Raw genomic sequence first — 15,134 nt, 5'->3', positions numbered from 1 at the left:
GGCTTCCCCATGAGCGTATACTGCCGCCACACGCGCCTTGTCAAGTACTTGCAGGCAGATCCAATTGAACTGACATTGGGGTCAGGACACGGTTTGCCTCTTCGTCACTGTACCTCATAATGTCTGCTCTCGCCGCCGTACTAGCCGATCCTGCCTATCATGACTACCTCTCAATCATCAAGGGAGCTCGCAATGGCTTCGTTTATGGCGTGAAAGTGCGGTTTCCGCATGCGCTCATCATGGCGATACTGTTCGGACGTGGCGAGTCAGTACTGCGTCTACGGCCGGTTGATATTGCATTCTGACGAGCGGCCAGCTGGAAGACTCGCTTTCGAGCGATATATCGCGCGACCAGACAACACGCGTTGAATCTTGCCAAATTCGTGTCATTGTACAAAACAGTTCTGCTGGTCCAGAAAAAGCTGAATGGCGGCGTACAACGCAGTGCGGACACGTTTATTGCCGGACTCGTTACGGGCTATGTTGTTTTCGGTGACCGTAATGCGGTCAACGAGCAGGTGTGTATTTTGGCAAGGTCCGTTTTACTGAAGCTCAAGTTGTTCCCAGATCGTGCTATACGTCTGCTCACGGGTCGTGGCATCCTTCATACCCCGTGCTGCTTCACCGTACTCCATGAGCTCTGCCAGCAGTTCCGTCGTGAAGCCGGTTCCTCCGGATGCCCGCAAATTCTCGATATTCGCGGCGCTTTGTTGGGGAGCGGTCATGTGGCTCTTCAACGAAAGAGGCGAGACGATCCAGCCCGGGATGTTCCATTCCATGGTGTACCTGTACCGTGATTCGGAGCACTGGAACAGTCTGCGGACGCTCCTCTGGCATAACAAGTGATACGAGATTGGTCTGTAGGGCTATAAATGAGGTTCTTCCTATTGGATGCGGCATAGGTGTGAGTTATACCAAGTTGCTTTCTGCGATCTAGTTGCGGATTACCTCCTCTCATAATTATTAGCATAGGTGTTGCAGCCAGCTATCCCTGTCATGTAGACGTCTCCGATTTTTCAATCTTTCAATTGGAATCATTAGTTCATCCGTCACAGATGATTCTATCAATGCATCGTATGGTATACGACCCATTAAACAGCCCAGTCAATGCGCGAACGAGGTCAAGCAACTCATATGTGATGGTCACCGCAACAATCACCGGATCTTGCTCGACAGCCTGGTGCATAGATATGTGTCACCATTACACCGGTATGCTGGACGTAGATTCTCCCTCAACGCTCTACGAGGTGCACTGGCTCGTCAGAAGTTCGTAACCACGTATCTCCTGCGGCATGAGAGGTTCACGAGGCTATGCCCCACTGCTTTCAGGATGAGCACAGCGGAGAAACGTCGGATGACCACATCTATAGAGATGGACGTGCTAAAGCTGTGTTCGGTTTCATCTCCCCGGAAGCATCGCGTTGACGCGTTATGTGATTGCGTTTGTGGCAATGATGATGTCTGGGAACACTGCATGAAGCGAACGGGCCTATGGGGTGAGGTATCTACATCCTAGCTTGCCTCGATGAGGTGCGACAGAGGAAAACTAGACATCAAGCTTTGAAGAGCATACTTCTTTATTTTGTAAGATCACTCGTATGACGCCACCTACCACGAGGACGCATGCAGAGCACCTAGCTACACGGCCCGATCAGTGGGTGCGCACATGCTAACGCCAAGTTGTCGAATCACACACTGAAACGCGGAGCAGACAATCATTAGCCCGATGATAAAAACGCAGTGAATGAATGGCGGCGTTACCCTAACCATTCGAGGCAGTAAGCATAGTATGATATTCCGTCAGAATGAACTATGCACAGCGTGGTGAGGTCGTCGTGAAGTCGGTGATATGTAACATCGTGAAGCAGCCGGATCTCGAGCATGACGGTGTGTACCCAGCAGCGTAACCAGACGTAAAAGAACCCAAATGAGAAGAGAGAAATGGTATCATGAGATGAGGTAAGTAGGAAGAAGTGGGTCAGTTCTATATGAGTCCTCGATGTGCCCCTACATGACAATACACTTCATTTTCTTCTTCCCCTCGTTCGGTGGTCGTGGTGGACCTTGCACGCCTTGCTCCTGCTGCTTTGTTTGCCGTAGTAGCCGGATGAGGTCCACGAATAGCCGTTCTACATTGGTCGCGTGCTTGGCTGACGTCTCGAGGAAATCGCATCCGAAATTCCGCGCGAGGGCTGCGCCCTCTTCGCGCGACACCTCCCGTTCGTACTGTTTATCGCACTTGTTGCCGACGAGCATGAAGATCGGCTTCTGTCGCTTCACTTTGAGCATTGCTTGTCGGAACACGTCTAGCCGCTCGAATGTCGCCCGCGATGCGATTGAGTAGACCAAGATAAATCCCTGGCCTTCCCTGATGGCAGTCACTTCATTTGTCGCAGTCGCGGACTACACAATCAACGCACCTGACCCATTGGTCACGCAATGTCGCGTATTCCTCTATTATAGAATGCTCATGAGCTCCTGAAGCGTGGTAGTGCACTATGATACGCGCCTTGGCCCGCCGTGTCAATTACTTCAACGAAGCACATCCGCCGATCAACCACTAGTTGCTTGCGGTATGCATCTTCTATCGTTGGATCATAAGTCTGCGAGCACACAGCCATTAACATCCGACGGGACGGTTACGAAGGCGCAACAAACCTCTGTAGGCAGGTAGAGTCGTGAGTCAGTTACGGAGTGGTTTGCTAACCTGACATTAGCTTACCAACAAAACAACCGAGCGTGAACTAAGGCACATATCAGCATACTAGTCGTGTATTTAAAGTGTCCATGCACTGACCTGGACAGCCAGTGCCGTCTTTCCTACGCCTCCGTCACCGAGGACGGCTACTCTCCAGCTATCCATGTCTATGACCAGCTGGCATGAGGGTCAGTGGCAGGGGTGAGCAGCAACGGTACACACCTCGAAAGAGCAGAAAGAAGGGTTGAGAATACGCAAGTCTATGGTTACGTGCTCAAGATCGGACGGTTCGTGCGAGTCCGTGTGGCACGAACCTTCAAATGAATGCCTAGCAGCGGGCGTCGAAATGGGGGAGCGTCGCGGACAATGGACTAACTGAGGCGCGCGGACGATGGGAGATAATATAAGGAGATCTGAACGTCGTGCAAGTTCGTGCAAGGTCGTAAAGAGGATGGCCACAGAGGAGCCTGAGCCTGAGTGTTGGAGGGAGACGTAGACAGAGAACGGAATAGCCTTTGCACCGGAAGCGCCGTCCCCCCAGGTATTTCTAGATATTGTAAACACAGCCCATTTTTGGTCCCGTTTCCGGCTGGAACCGACCGTGTGATGCATTCCTTTTCAAGAATTAAGAGACATATACTCTAGGACATTCTGTGCATATTTTGGCCCAAAGTCGCGCGCGTCTGAATATCACGGTCAAGCGCACCCTGGGGGCGTCTGCCGTCCGTCTTCTCCGACATATGCTCCCTCTCTCCTCCCACTCCCCCCACCCTTATGTACTTCCGCGATCGGACATCTCCGACGGTAAACAAGGTACAGATATGTCAGTCCCAGGCACAATATCATGTCCACGCAGGCCCCGTTTCTCCATCTGCTGAAATGCTCCAGAACGCCTCCGTGCGGATCACACACGCAGCTCCGGCACTTCGCCGGGTTCCTTGCGAATGACGCCTTCGTCCTGCGCTGTTCACATCAGTCAACGCCGACGACATATGTATAGATGGCAACAGCGCACCGGCAGCGTCAGCCCCGACATCTGTGCACGCACAGCTTCGTACGCGTGTTCGGTGCAATTGTGCTTACTGTTTGGACTCCCATGAAGGTCCCCGCTCATGCGACACGAGTCATATCCTGTGATAGTTACAATTTGACCGGGGGTTTTCAAATCTCAACATCGCCACACACACGGAACGAGACGGTGGTTCTGCACGATTCGAGACGGCTCTTGGCCGGCAAGTATAGCATTGGCATCGTTTTGCCGTGGGCGGAGGTTCCGAGGGATAGCGCGTACGAGGTATTGGACGCTCACATGCACACATGCCACGTCTCATGTCATCGATGCGATACACTCGGCGTTCTGATATTGTCTCGGCTAGTGATGGCAGCAGAAGCTGTTATGCCTCCTCATTTCGGTACGAGTGATGTCTTGACTTTTGTATGCATGGGCGGATATTATTAATGAAAAACAGCAGGCCAAGGGTGTCCATTGTGTTCCTGGGCATGACCGTTGCTGCGTCGTCGCATGTAGCAATCTGTCCTGTGGCCAAGATATGATAGCTAAAGACCATTGGCGGAGTGGCAACTTAATCAATCACCGGGGGTATAGATCTCATTTACTTGCCATCCTTATTGGGCCTCAGCTCATCACGGAGGCCAGCCAAATGCGGACATGGCAGGCCTCGTGAAGGCGATTGAATTGCTCTGATATTTAACGACTCTGAATATGAACTGTCGGAAAAGACAGAGAGCGCTGTAATGGCAATAGCGTCGACTATGAGCAGCTAATTGTCTTCAACAGACCACGCTACTTGGCCACGACTCCTTGAAGCTTTCCGCTTACGCGAGTGGTCAGAGTGAACCGAGTGGACTTAAGGTTGTTTCTTGCATAATGCAACATGCCGTCCTCGTTTTGAGCTAGCTGACACCGCAGGAATTCCGGTGGAAGTGTGCGAAGGGATAGAGCCCTACTTCGCTGAACACGGGCAAGTCATGCATTCTCCACGCCTGGGGATAGTTCGCGTATGCTGTTTCTGCGTAGAAGTGCAAAAGTTCATCCTATTACGAGGGCGTCATAGGGGCATGCGGAGCGGCGCGCGTTGAACGTTCCATAGAGCAGCAATATATACCATTGTAGCATGCCTTGCACGCAAATGCACACGTAAGGAAGACGACATCCGACTGTCGGTCGGACCAAACTTAGTGCACCTGTAGCTCCGCCAGTGAATGAGGGCGTCAACAGAATGTGAGCCTTTCACTCGCGCGCTACCGAATGGCGACCGACCTCGAAGGAGCCTATCTTGCTGCTCGCTGCCTCCTAATTAGGATCGCGATAGGTCCAGTCGACCCCTCTGCCCTGGCTGTTCTCTCGGGCGGTGTGGTACAGAGAAGACAGTTCGCGTAACTTCGACCTGGATCGTGACCGGCCCGCAGCACATGAACGAAGCCGTTTGCCAATTGTGCTCGCGTATGCAAGAACGTCCCAAGTGAACCATCCCGCGCGTTGCCGAGCCGGGTATGCGCATTACGCATGTTCCGTGATCGAGGTAAACACGATCGTACTTTTCATTTACGCCATCCCCGGAATTTCATTGTTAGAACATCGTCCGCAATTATCTACAACAAAGGTCCATTCAAATCCATCAGAGTCGTATCCTGCGCTGCTGTTCATCTAACACTTGCAAAGCCGATGGACAGGCCCACGACGTATCATCGATGCTTCTTCAGACCACACAATTAAACGTGTCCTCGAACGTGTCCAGTCACCGTCCACACCACTATATCCGAGCAACCCGCATAAGGCTGACTGGACAACCCGTCTTTCGAATGAATGCGGGATGAATCTTCTCATTCGGGGTCGCTTGTCACGCTCGCGCTCCTGAAGATGCATCTAGTGTTCACAAGTTGTGCCAGAACGCTCGACGTGCTCCACACGGTGATTCTCAAGAGATGCCGACAGAATACACCGAGGGCACAAACTGTCCCATTCAGCATGTCCTCCACGCGTCCACGCGGTTTCGACCACCTTGAAGAACAGAAGTCCCGATGTCTACGGGGACTCCAGTCATCGACCGCCTTGGGAGCGAAGTCATCATCTAATGGTACCGGGGTTCCTTCCTTCCGTGCCGATTAGTCCTAACAGTCGTAACCGCTGACTAGTCCGGAGAGTACAAGTGGGCCCACCAAGCCGCTGATGACGATACCCATCAGGCTCCAACTCTGACCTCGCCGCGCCAGATAGAGGTGATCACACCGTCACGACACATATTGACCACAACAACGTTCGCGGTGCAAGCCACGTCTGTGAAGGTCCGGACATTGCATTGGTTAGCGGGCACTTAATCAAATTGTTCATGCTGGCACCCAATCCGTCACCCTTTGTTGTTGCAGGACACTCGAAAGAGCCATTCTCATTTGCTGGAGTTTCCCACCTCCGTCGTCAAGTATGGTCAGCGCAGTTTTAAGTTTGGTCTTCGTCAGCACCTTCGATTGAACCTCCCCTCTTTTGCTTTTGGCAGCCGTTTTCTTGTGCCCATGTCCGACCGCAGTCGCATGCTAGGGCTCGTCCTTTTCGAGATGCTTAACGGCCATGCGACCTTTGAAGGCTAGGCGCGTCTAGCTACCCAGCAGAACGTACTCGCTTCTTGCGCCAGCATCATAGGATCCCAGCGGCTCGGAACGGCGCAGCGCCCAAAACGTGAGCGCGGCCAACTCCCTTGTGAGCTGATCAACATTCATCCTCAGTCTTATCAATCGTGACAAGCGAGCACCTCAAATTGCTGCGATCCGACGCCGTTCCGCGGCCCCGTCGAATGCACCAACCGAAGCCTCCAGACGTTTCGCTCTCGGCCGGGGAGCTCGCCGTTTCTGCGCCTACAGTCCCACAGTAAGCTGGCGCTACATTCTATTGTTACTCTCAACAATTAAAACCACTCATAGCGAGCATCTCCGTGCTATTATGCGAGCCACGAACCGGCCATGCCGTGTTTATCGGATAGACGTGCGTCCAGTCCGAGTCCTCGCGCCTCAGTTTCTATATCGATCTCACTTATTGTTCTCAGACAAGCAATCTGAAGGCGCCACCGACGCGATGACCGGAAGCTGGGCTGCCTCGCAGTGTCTTCACATGCTCGTATGATCATCTCCGATTAATACAGGAAAGCCTTGCTTGAGGTCCGCTACGCACGGCCTCCTTGTTCCCCTTCTCCCCCCTTTTCCCATCCAATCCGTGCTACGCAGTCCTCTCCGATCCCCACCGACAACGTCATTGCTACCACGGCATTTTATGTAACAAGATCACTGCATAAAACGTTCGTCGCAGCTCACAGCAACAGCTGAAATCCAGTGGCTGCCGAGAACAGGCGTGTCTTTCCGGCTGCCAATGCTATCGAGTCTATGTTGTTGTTCTGTGTAAGGCGACTTTTTTTCTTGATAATTAATCAGTCCCTTCTCACAGTCTTTGACCGTCCGTGCTCATTCAAGGTCTTATCGTTGTACCATGTCGTGGCAAAGCAGGCTTAGTCGGCCTGGATGGTTGCTGGACCCAGCCTTTGTGAGGATGGAAGTATACCGACGTGTACCTGCGAGGCTGCCATTGTTTCCGCAATTTTTTTCGCACTCCATGACGAGTCAAGACATATCGATCCTTGTCCCTCCCATCGCGCCGACCATGTACGGATAATGTCAAACAGACTCAACTTCTGCGGTTGACAAGGCTCGGCTAACGATAATTCGACACGCGGGCATCACGTATTAAATACCCTTCTGCAAGCTCGGTATCTGTTCCAGAGCCTTTCAAGCGATGCCTAGTGCATAATTCCGCTACGACACGACACGGGATACATGCTCAATATACGCTTAAGAAATTATCCTAGAGCCTTGCAAGTAGGAGTGGCAAACATACAAATACGTCATCCGGTATGCCCGCGCGGGGACTACGGCGACTGGCAAGGAAGCATACAGCTTACGGAAAGGCTTACCGGGGGACGAGTAGTTGCACTTTCGTGAGCGTGATGACGCTACGGTGGCTCTTGCGTTCGATGGTGGGGCCGATGGCCATTCTAATCCCGCATTGGAAGCGAGACATTTAGCTTCCGCAAGATCGTCCCACAGGTTAGTACCCCAAACATCAAATACGACACAGTTTTGCGTGGGCCTGCAGGCGAACGGCTTCGCTTTTCGCTTCGGTGGAAGTAGACTCCATTTCGATCATTGGCGTTCTCCGTGTTGCCTCGCTGGTCCGCGTAACAGGTCCGGTTTGTGAGGGGCGAGTATCTCCACCGGATCATCATCATGCATCATCAAAAACCGTTCTTGCCTGCCTGCAGGATATTACTCATATCAACCCGCTTTCAAAAATGGACGCATTTCTTCGGCGACTCCACCGCAAGTAATGCTTAATGAGCCCTCCCTCGATGGATCGGCCAATCAGCAAAAGAAGCTCATCTCCGTCCGGCGGTGATCACTGATCAGAAATCGCGGACGAGGACTCTGCGCCGCGATTGAGTCTCACTGCACATCCTACGCGATCCTGTGATTGATTACATATGCTCGGTACCTCCAATACCTCATTTTGCAGTGTTTAAGCTCTAGCCGGCACATTCCGATGCTCATCCAAACGTTGCATCCTCAGACTATACTCTAGTAAGAAGGAGATCATCCATCTCCTGTATCGTCTGCGGTAACCCATAGATGAAGACCCTTTCAAGAATCCGGAGCAACTTGTTGTCCATAGCTGGCACGGGGCTGGGTCCGACATTCCCTCGTGAACAGCACCATGAATTACGAAGCTTTCTCACCATCCAACGGAACATATGTAAGCGTTCGCGGGTTGTAATCCATAGGATACATCGACATTGCTTTTTCAAGCTCTAAGCTCAAGCTCATGTATTGTGCATTGCGCCGACAACGTCGGATTTCGGGTGAACGTGTCTTCGCCTGGGATTTCCCGCACCGCTTGGCAGGCCGGCGATGCCTCGAAAGAGCATCCAACGTTCAAGTTCAAGGTTCACATGATCCACGGAGTATATGCGATGCAAATATTATGTGTAGTACGTATGCGCGTATGAACGCCGTATGGAGGAAGCACATTCGAGCCGCCATTGTAAAAGACTGATATGAAACCTACTCGTACAGGTACATGACTACAGACCACACCCCCAGTGAAGTTTCTGGAATTATGACATGCCCTCCCAGAAGGAGCGTTGAACGGTGAAGTGAAAGCTATGGAAGGGCTTTGATGAACGGAAAGGGATACGCGTAGCGGTGCACAGAAGCGAGTAAGCTACCGGACATCGCATGCAAGTCCATCTATACAACGGACTCCTGATGGAGAACGGGAAGACCGAGGAATACATAGAATAAAAAGTGAAAACCGGGTATATGCGACACCTGCAGGCAAAGCAACGTTAAACAGGCGGCTGGTGCAAACAGTGACATTTCCGTGCTGAACAGACCTCTAATCATCCCTTCAATCCTGCCGACTGAACTCCGCCTGGGTGAGGTTCAAGACAAACGCGCATTTCACATTTGCGGGAGGCTCGATGAGTTTGATGGTCTTCTTCTCCCCAGAGATGCCTTTTCGTGCTGCTGTGCCGGGCAGCACGTTGGCAATGGATGGGAATGGCCGCAATGGTCGCGATGTGGGGAATGCGGGCGCGTTCAACCGAGTGTTGCGTGTTGGTCGCGAAGGACCGTTGGCAGCAAGTGGTGACGAGACATATGGCCTGACTACAGACGATTTGAGGCCAGAGGGTCCTGCAGACATGGTCATAGTGGCTAGGAGAGGCATAGTCACACGTTCAGTCTGGATCCAGAGAACATGATAGTGAGCATCGCTCACCCATTTTGGGTCCTGGTGGAAAAGGCGGGCTATTTAGAGGATGTTTGAGAGGGCGTCGAGGAGGAGATGTCGAGAGAGTGCGCGAGGAGTATCAGTGGATCAGAGAGTGGCGGAGAGCATAGTAAGGAGCGTATGTATGCGGGGGATCGTATAAGTAGGACGCCACCTGCGACGTCAAACCCCAGCGACTTGTCCCCAGCTCGGCCGGCGTGCCAAATAAACTCGGGACGGATAAACAACGCGTCCCGTCACGCGTCGCTCCGTCGGTCAGCCCTTCGGTTTTCTCCGTCTTACCCTCCCCGCGTCCTGCTTCTCGCCGTCTATCTCGCCCACCTCTCTCGACGCCGTCCTCTCCGACCATGCCCGGCGCCGGCTCGCCTATCCTTGACGACCGTGAAACAGGCACAGCGAGTCTGGCCGCCACATCGAATTGATCCAAGGGTCAGTGATGCGATGAGTCGCACAGCACCCTTGCGCCGTTCGCAAACACACAGGACACGTCTGCGGATGCGAGCTCAGCCAGGCTGTGACGGACGTGACAGGGTACGGTTTCTTCCCCATCTTCTGTCGACTCGGAGTAAGTGGCTGACACCGAATAAGCACTCCCCAACGTCTTCGTTAAGCTCTAATTTAATACGGCTGTGTTGGGGATCAGGGGGATCAGTGAAGTAGTCTCGCTCCATTTGTCTTACGGCGCTGGCTCGCGCTGCGTGCTCATTGCTTACTTCCCGCGGCATCAATCACGCTGATGCGACCGGCCATCAGTTCATCTGTCACTATTCAGCGCAATCCAGTCCATGTCTCAGCGGGTGAACTCGTTCACTGCTTGCTCATACTATCGAACAGCCCTAAAGAAACCGATGGTGATGATATACACGTCATAGGTACTGCCTATGTAAGTAGTATTCATAATACATGGACTACAGTTCCGGCGATACGGTACAGCAATTGCGTGCGCGAGATAAGAGTTAAGTGACGAAAGCAGCTAATGGGGCTAATGCGAATGGTCGGCGAGTATAGCTCTATAGCAAACAAAGTGATGAAGAAAGAAAGGGGGTGGGGGTAGGGTGCGAGCGCAAGATTCAGCGGGATACCTATGCGGCTCCAGGAGAGAGTGAGTCAATCCCGAATATGTACGGCTGTGCTGCAGTACCAGTGATACGCTGGAGAGAACACATCCCGCGAACGCTCGCAACGTCCTCGCCAAGTCACCGCAACCCCACTTGCGGATGAGAGTTCCCGACCATGAGCGTAGGATCGCGCCCAGCGAGACGCTACATTATTCCCTAGGTGTGTGTGTCCGTTGTGATGGCAAGCAAGAGCAAACCATGACCGATGTGACCGACAGCTTGACCGGATGCTGCACCATGGCAGTGTGATGTCGAGCCGAGCGAGGGGGCGGCAGAAGCCTTGCGGCGTGTGGGCCGCGGGAAGGAACTCATTGTACGTCAACAAGTAGGTTGCGCTCGAGGATGTACTTGCCCTCTTTGTATTTCTGTGACGGCTCATACGCCTTCACCTGCATCAGCAGACCACGCTCGTGAGTACCGTCGGCTAATGGCAACAGGAAGCAAGGTGGTGGAGACGCACGTATTTCCAGCCTAGTGTCTGCCCGCATTTGCAGCAGTATATATCCCGGACAGTGTGGTTGCCCGTCGTCATTGCCCTGTCCTCGGGTTCGCCCTCGACGACATTGACACTGAGAAGTTGGTTAATACCAGTACTGTGGAAGATTTACCCATTACTCACACAACCTCGAACAAGTATGCTCGACCATGTTGGCCATGGAAAGCCTACAGAGTTGTTCATTTCAGTACGAAGCAGATCAGAGCTGAACATGGCTCGACGGACCCGAGAGATCATGCAGTGGATGGTGGCGAGATGTGTCTTGCACTGCGAGCATCCGTAGATACGTGCGCCGTTCAAGTAGCGACGATAGCTCATACCCATATTGAATAACGATACTCTGAGTGAAGGAGGAGAGCGGGACGAGCGCAAGATAAGGGGTACGGAGCCGGGGGAAGGAGCAGGATTGGGGCTCCGGTGTGGTATATATGCGGTCAGGTAACGTGTGAAGGATGATCAGAACAGGAGTCTCAGTCGCTGGGCTGCTGGAGTCGGGCAACAAAAGTCGAGCTCAGATGTTCGGCTGGCTGCCGCCGTGGTGCACGTTCGCTGCTGGGTTGGAGGCAGAGGGTGGAGGGCTGCCGTGGCGCCTGCGAGCTATATATCCAGTTCTACCGCTATGTCCGCAGACGCTCACACGAGCTGCTTCCGCAATCCATGCGGCCACTAAGGCAGACATGAGTCATGACACTAGGCTCGGAACACTTAGGCTGATTGCTACGGTGTGACGATGGGTCTTCTTCCGAACCGCACTACTCGCCAAGCTCTCCCCATAGACCGACAACCTCATGCCCTGTTCCGCCTTATACTCTGGCCTGTGCTCGTCGAACTGCACCTGCGTGCCGTGTTGTATATCTGCGCCCTCCAGGTGGCTTATAGTCTTTAGCGTGCGCTATTTCCGAACTGCCGGACTCTAGCATGTTCTATTTGCATCAACTCGCTGCTCCGACTTGTTGCGTATCTGCGCACTAACGCCCTTCGCGCCCGATGCAAAGCTCATATACCAAGCCTCGAACTCTTCACAAGGGACCTTTCTTGGTTTTCAATTAGCTGTGTCGCTCGGCGGACTCGTGAGTCTCTTATGTGGGGGCGTGTTGGATCATGCCTGTGTCCTCTTGACTCGCAGGACCGGACTGCCGTGGCATGAAGCACACCCATCGAAGCTGTTGCATTTGCACATCGGGACTCTAGCTATCTATCAATGTTTGCCTCAAGTCTTGGCCGCCCCACCTATAGACTTAAGGACTCCTTGCCATTATAGTGTTCCTGTGCTGGATCCATTTAATGGCTTGGCAAGCCTCGGAATGGAATCCTCTTAGTCGAAGGCGGTCGTTGTGAATGGCTGGCAACTTCCGACAATGTAAGAAAACTTTCGCTTTAGTAATTTGACGCTAAAAGCTGTGGAGCAGAAGAGGGTCGAGGCTCGGAAGTGTCTGCCCATTTCAATTTGTTATACATACATGGACCACAGAACACGTAGAGAAGACGCGTTTCCCGACGAATGGGGCCTGCTTTTGCAACGAGCATTACTGATGGATCCATTATGGCCTCTACGTGGAAAGATGGGCTGCGGGACATAGACCATTGCGCTACCCTACTGTATCATACTCGGATGTACACAAATTGATGGCGAGGTTCCCAGAGCACAGTACTCCATGGCCGAGGAATGTATATCAAAAGCTGTTGCTCGCAAATTCCTCTAACTTGTGTGGTTCTCGCATTGAAGATCTGGCATCGTCCATGCCATTTTACGTGAAAGAGCGAGACAGAATGCCTCGGGTAGGGAGGGCTCAGCACTCAGAGTTTGTCGGCCTTTCCTCTGCGCAAAGTGGCCACAGGACCAAATTGGGGAACACCTGCGATGCATAAATAGGCATCACTCGGTGGTTCCTCACGACTGTCTGCTTGGCAGTCGTTTCGCCAACAGTTGAGACAAGATGCACTGACACAGGACAACCTAGAAGCAGTGCCTGCATCAGAAGCCTGTCATGCTTTGTCAATCATTTCGATCACTTGCACCTTCTGCTCCACTATGTCATGGTCGCACTCATGTAGCGGGTTCTCGCTGTTCCGTCGCTGCGCCAGCTCTCGTCGCACCTGCTTTGTCATGCACTTCCTATGCTCCATCACGGTGTTCCTGGCTGCTCGCAGTCGAGTAGCCTCGAGGCGACTGCTCCACACCAGGGCACAGACAATGCTCTTGGTGTTGGAATCTGGGCGCGGAGCACAGATGTGAGAGGCCCCGGTGCGACCTGCGCCACTGGCGTGGGAGAGTAGTAGCGCGCGTGTATATAGTAGGGCACGGCTACAATGGGACGGGCCATCGGTTTGGCCCCGTGGAGCCATCTTCTAGAGAGCAGGCGACTCCCGAACTCCTGGCCGCGCAGCGGGCTGGCTGGGAAAGTCAACACTTGGCTTACTTCGCCTTTGCTCAGATGATACTTTATATGCTCAGCTCTCCACTGGATGATCTCATTGTCTGTTATATTCTGCCTCAGTAATATTTTCATCTCACATGTATATAAGCTGTGCCAATTTGCTAGGAATCGTCGCAGAAGCAACACCAGTATATACTCGACGCCCTTCTTATTTGATTCTATTTGCTCCTCGTCATCTTTGTCTCTCGTAGCACCTTCCTCCATCGAGTCGAGCCCTTACAGTTTGCTTCTGCCACCCTAGCTACCGACCTTCTATTCTGCGTAGTGCACTTACCTTATTCGGCCACTTTCTTGCTTTGCTGTCATCACAGCTTGACACTCTCTTATTTTCCACCTCTCATGCCATGTCTTTTGACGATGTCTCGATGGATCTCGAGAATCTTTTCAATCCTCCTCCAACTCAGCTGCAGCAACCTCAGCCTTAGCAATCTCAGCCTCAGGCTTCAGCTCCCACTGCCATTTCCTCTGTCCTCATAGGTACCGATGACTCGCCTGCCTTGCAAGCTCTTGCCCAGGCCATAAATGCTATCAATGGCCTAGCGGGTGCACAGACAACTTTCACCATCAACCAAGCTGCCATCCAGGCAGTCCTGGCAAACCTTGTGACATCTTTGCAAAGTGCAGTGCCTGTTTCGGGCATCATCTCCTCGAGAACGATCCATTTCAAGGATCCACGAACCTTCAATGGTACACCTGCAGCCGTGGAGCCTTTCCTCACAGATCTTCAAAATGCCATGCACCTTGCTCATCACCAGCTCATGTCTGACTATGATAAATCAATATACATGAGCACCTGGCTCAAGGATGGCTCTCTGAAGTCATGGTTTTGGGTGATTGAAAAGATTAAGCCCCAGCTTCTCCATGATCATGCCATCCTCATCGAGAACTTTCATGCACATTTTGGTGACTCCAATTTCATCAATAGCCAGATGGACAAGATCAAGAAGCTTGTCCAACATTTATCTGCTGCCAAGTATGCCTTTGCATTCTGCGAAATCTTCATCCACCTCCCTATCCATGATGACCTGATCAAGATCAATATGTTCAAGAAGGGCCTCAAGGATGACTGTCACGGTAACACCGGACAAGAGATCAAAAAGACTAAAAAGGGACAGTCACGTGGAACGTGCCGCCCTGATCCCCCTGATCCCAAAAGTATCCCTCTGAACCCTATGTGGCGCAAGAGCCTGTTGACTTACTGGTCAATGTGGCAGCCGCAGGAATGGGTGAGAGATATATGAAGGAGCTGGTGAGCTCAGTGAGTGCTATGGGTAGTAGACGAGGAGAAACAATCTGAGGTTTCGTCCCCTACATGGCTGGTCTTATATACACGTACAGCGGGCTATTTTACCTAAGCTACCTATCTACGGGTATAAGCAAATGGTCGTACATGAAACAATAGGATGTCCGGAAGTAGAGCAATAAGTGGGAAGATCGATGGTTGCCGCAGTAATGCATGTGCACATCGTGCCTATCTTGGTTTCCCTTTTGTTCTCCGGTGTGAACATCGTACCTATCTAGGCTTCTGGCTAAA

General features: G+C 52.4%; 7 protein-coding genes across 7 annotated transcripts; 2 read left to right on the top strand and 5 right to left on the bottom strand.

The window, feature by feature from the left end:
- Positions 1-42: 42 nt before the first annotated feature.
- Positions 43-1,083, top strand: LAESUDRAFT_743140 (peroxisomal membrane protein 4). Its single transcript, XM_040911239.1, has 4 exons — positions 43-265; positions 317-518; positions 568-904; positions 968-1,083. The coding sequence occupies exons 1-3, from the start codon at positions 120-122 to the stop codon at positions 844-846; spliced, it is 627 nt and encodes a 208-aa protein (XP_040764520.1). The 5' UTR covers positions 43-119; the 3' UTR covers positions 847-904; positions 968-1,083.
- Positions 1,084-1,701: 618 nt separating this feature from the next.
- LAESUDRAFT_743139 (ras protein) lies at positions 1,702-3,193 on the bottom strand. Its single transcript, XM_040911238.1, has 7 exons — positions 3,013-3,193; positions 2,921-2,958; positions 2,798-2,865; positions 2,723-2,744; positions 2,510-2,605; positions 2,421-2,454; positions 1,702-2,368 (listed from the first exon to the last, which is right to left on the bottom strand). The coding sequence occupies exons 3-7, from the start codon at positions 2,861-2,863 to the stop codon at positions 2,008-2,010; spliced, it is 579 nt and encodes a 192-aa protein (XP_040764519.1). The 5' UTR covers positions 2,864-2,865; positions 2,921-2,958; positions 3,013-3,193; the 3' UTR covers positions 1,702-2,007.
- Positions 3,194-5,276: 2,083 nt separating this feature from the next.
- Positions 5,277-5,701, bottom strand: LAESUDRAFT_725536 (uncharacterized protein). Its single transcript, XM_040908838.1, has one exon. It carries the CDS (start codon positions 5,583-5,585, stop codon positions 5,367-5,369), a length of 219 nt encoding a protein of 72 aa, XP_040764518.1. The 5' UTR covers positions 5,586-5,701; the 3' UTR covers positions 5,277-5,366.
- A 2,975-nt stretch (positions 5,702-8,676) lies between these two features.
- Positions 8,677-10,005, bottom strand: LAESUDRAFT_725535 (uncharacterized protein). The gene is made up of 3 exons (XM_040908837.1): positions 9,537-10,005; positions 9,151-9,472; positions 8,677-9,085 (listed from the first exon to the last, which is right to left on the bottom strand). Exons 1-2 carry the CDS (start codon positions 9,538-9,540, stop codon positions 9,165-9,167), a joined length of 312 nt encoding a protein of 103 aa, XP_040764517.1. The 5' UTR covers positions 9,541-10,005; the 3' UTR covers positions 8,677-9,085; positions 9,151-9,164.
- A 969-nt stretch (positions 10,006-10,974) lies between these two features.
- On the bottom strand, positions 10,975-11,486 carry LAESUDRAFT_652416 (yippee-like protein; the record flags this gene model as incomplete). Its single annotated transcript, XM_040904361.1, has 4 exons — positions 10,975-11,055; positions 11,127-11,235; positions 11,286-11,329; positions 11,388-11,486. The coding sequence occupies 4 exons, from the start codon at positions 11,484-11,486 to the stop codon at positions 10,975-10,977; spliced, it is 333 nt and encodes a 110-aa protein (XP_040764516.1).
- Positions 11,487-13,151: 1,665 nt separating this feature from the next.
- On the bottom strand, positions 13,152-13,934 carry LAESUDRAFT_136474 (uncharacterized protein). The gene has a single exon (XM_040901305.1). It carries the CDS (start codon positions 13,802-13,804, stop codon positions 13,289-13,291), a length of 516 nt encoding a protein of 171 aa, XP_040764515.1. The 5' UTR covers positions 13,805-13,934; the 3' UTR covers positions 13,152-13,288.
- Positions 13,935-14,355: 421 nt separating this feature from the next.
- On the top strand, positions 14,356-14,667 carry LAESUDRAFT_633193 (uncharacterized protein; the record flags this gene model as incomplete). Its single annotated transcript, XM_040903422.1, has 1 exon — positions 14,356-14,667. A coding segment is annotated over one exon (312 nt), but the record flags the coding sequence as incomplete, so codon positions are not given.
- Positions 14,668-15,134: the final 467 nt, after the last annotated feature.

This window comes from Laetiporus sulphureus (assembly GCF_001632365.1).
Source record: "Laetiporus sulphureus 93-53 unplaced genomic scaffold LAESUscaffold_18, whole genome shotgun sequence".
In the NCBI taxonomy this organism is placed as follows: domain Eukaryota; kingdom Fungi; phylum Basidiomycota; class Agaricomycetes; order Polyporales; family Laetiporaceae; genus Laetiporus; species Laetiporus sulphureus.
This window is presented reverse-complemented; position numbering and strand designations above follow the sequence as displayed.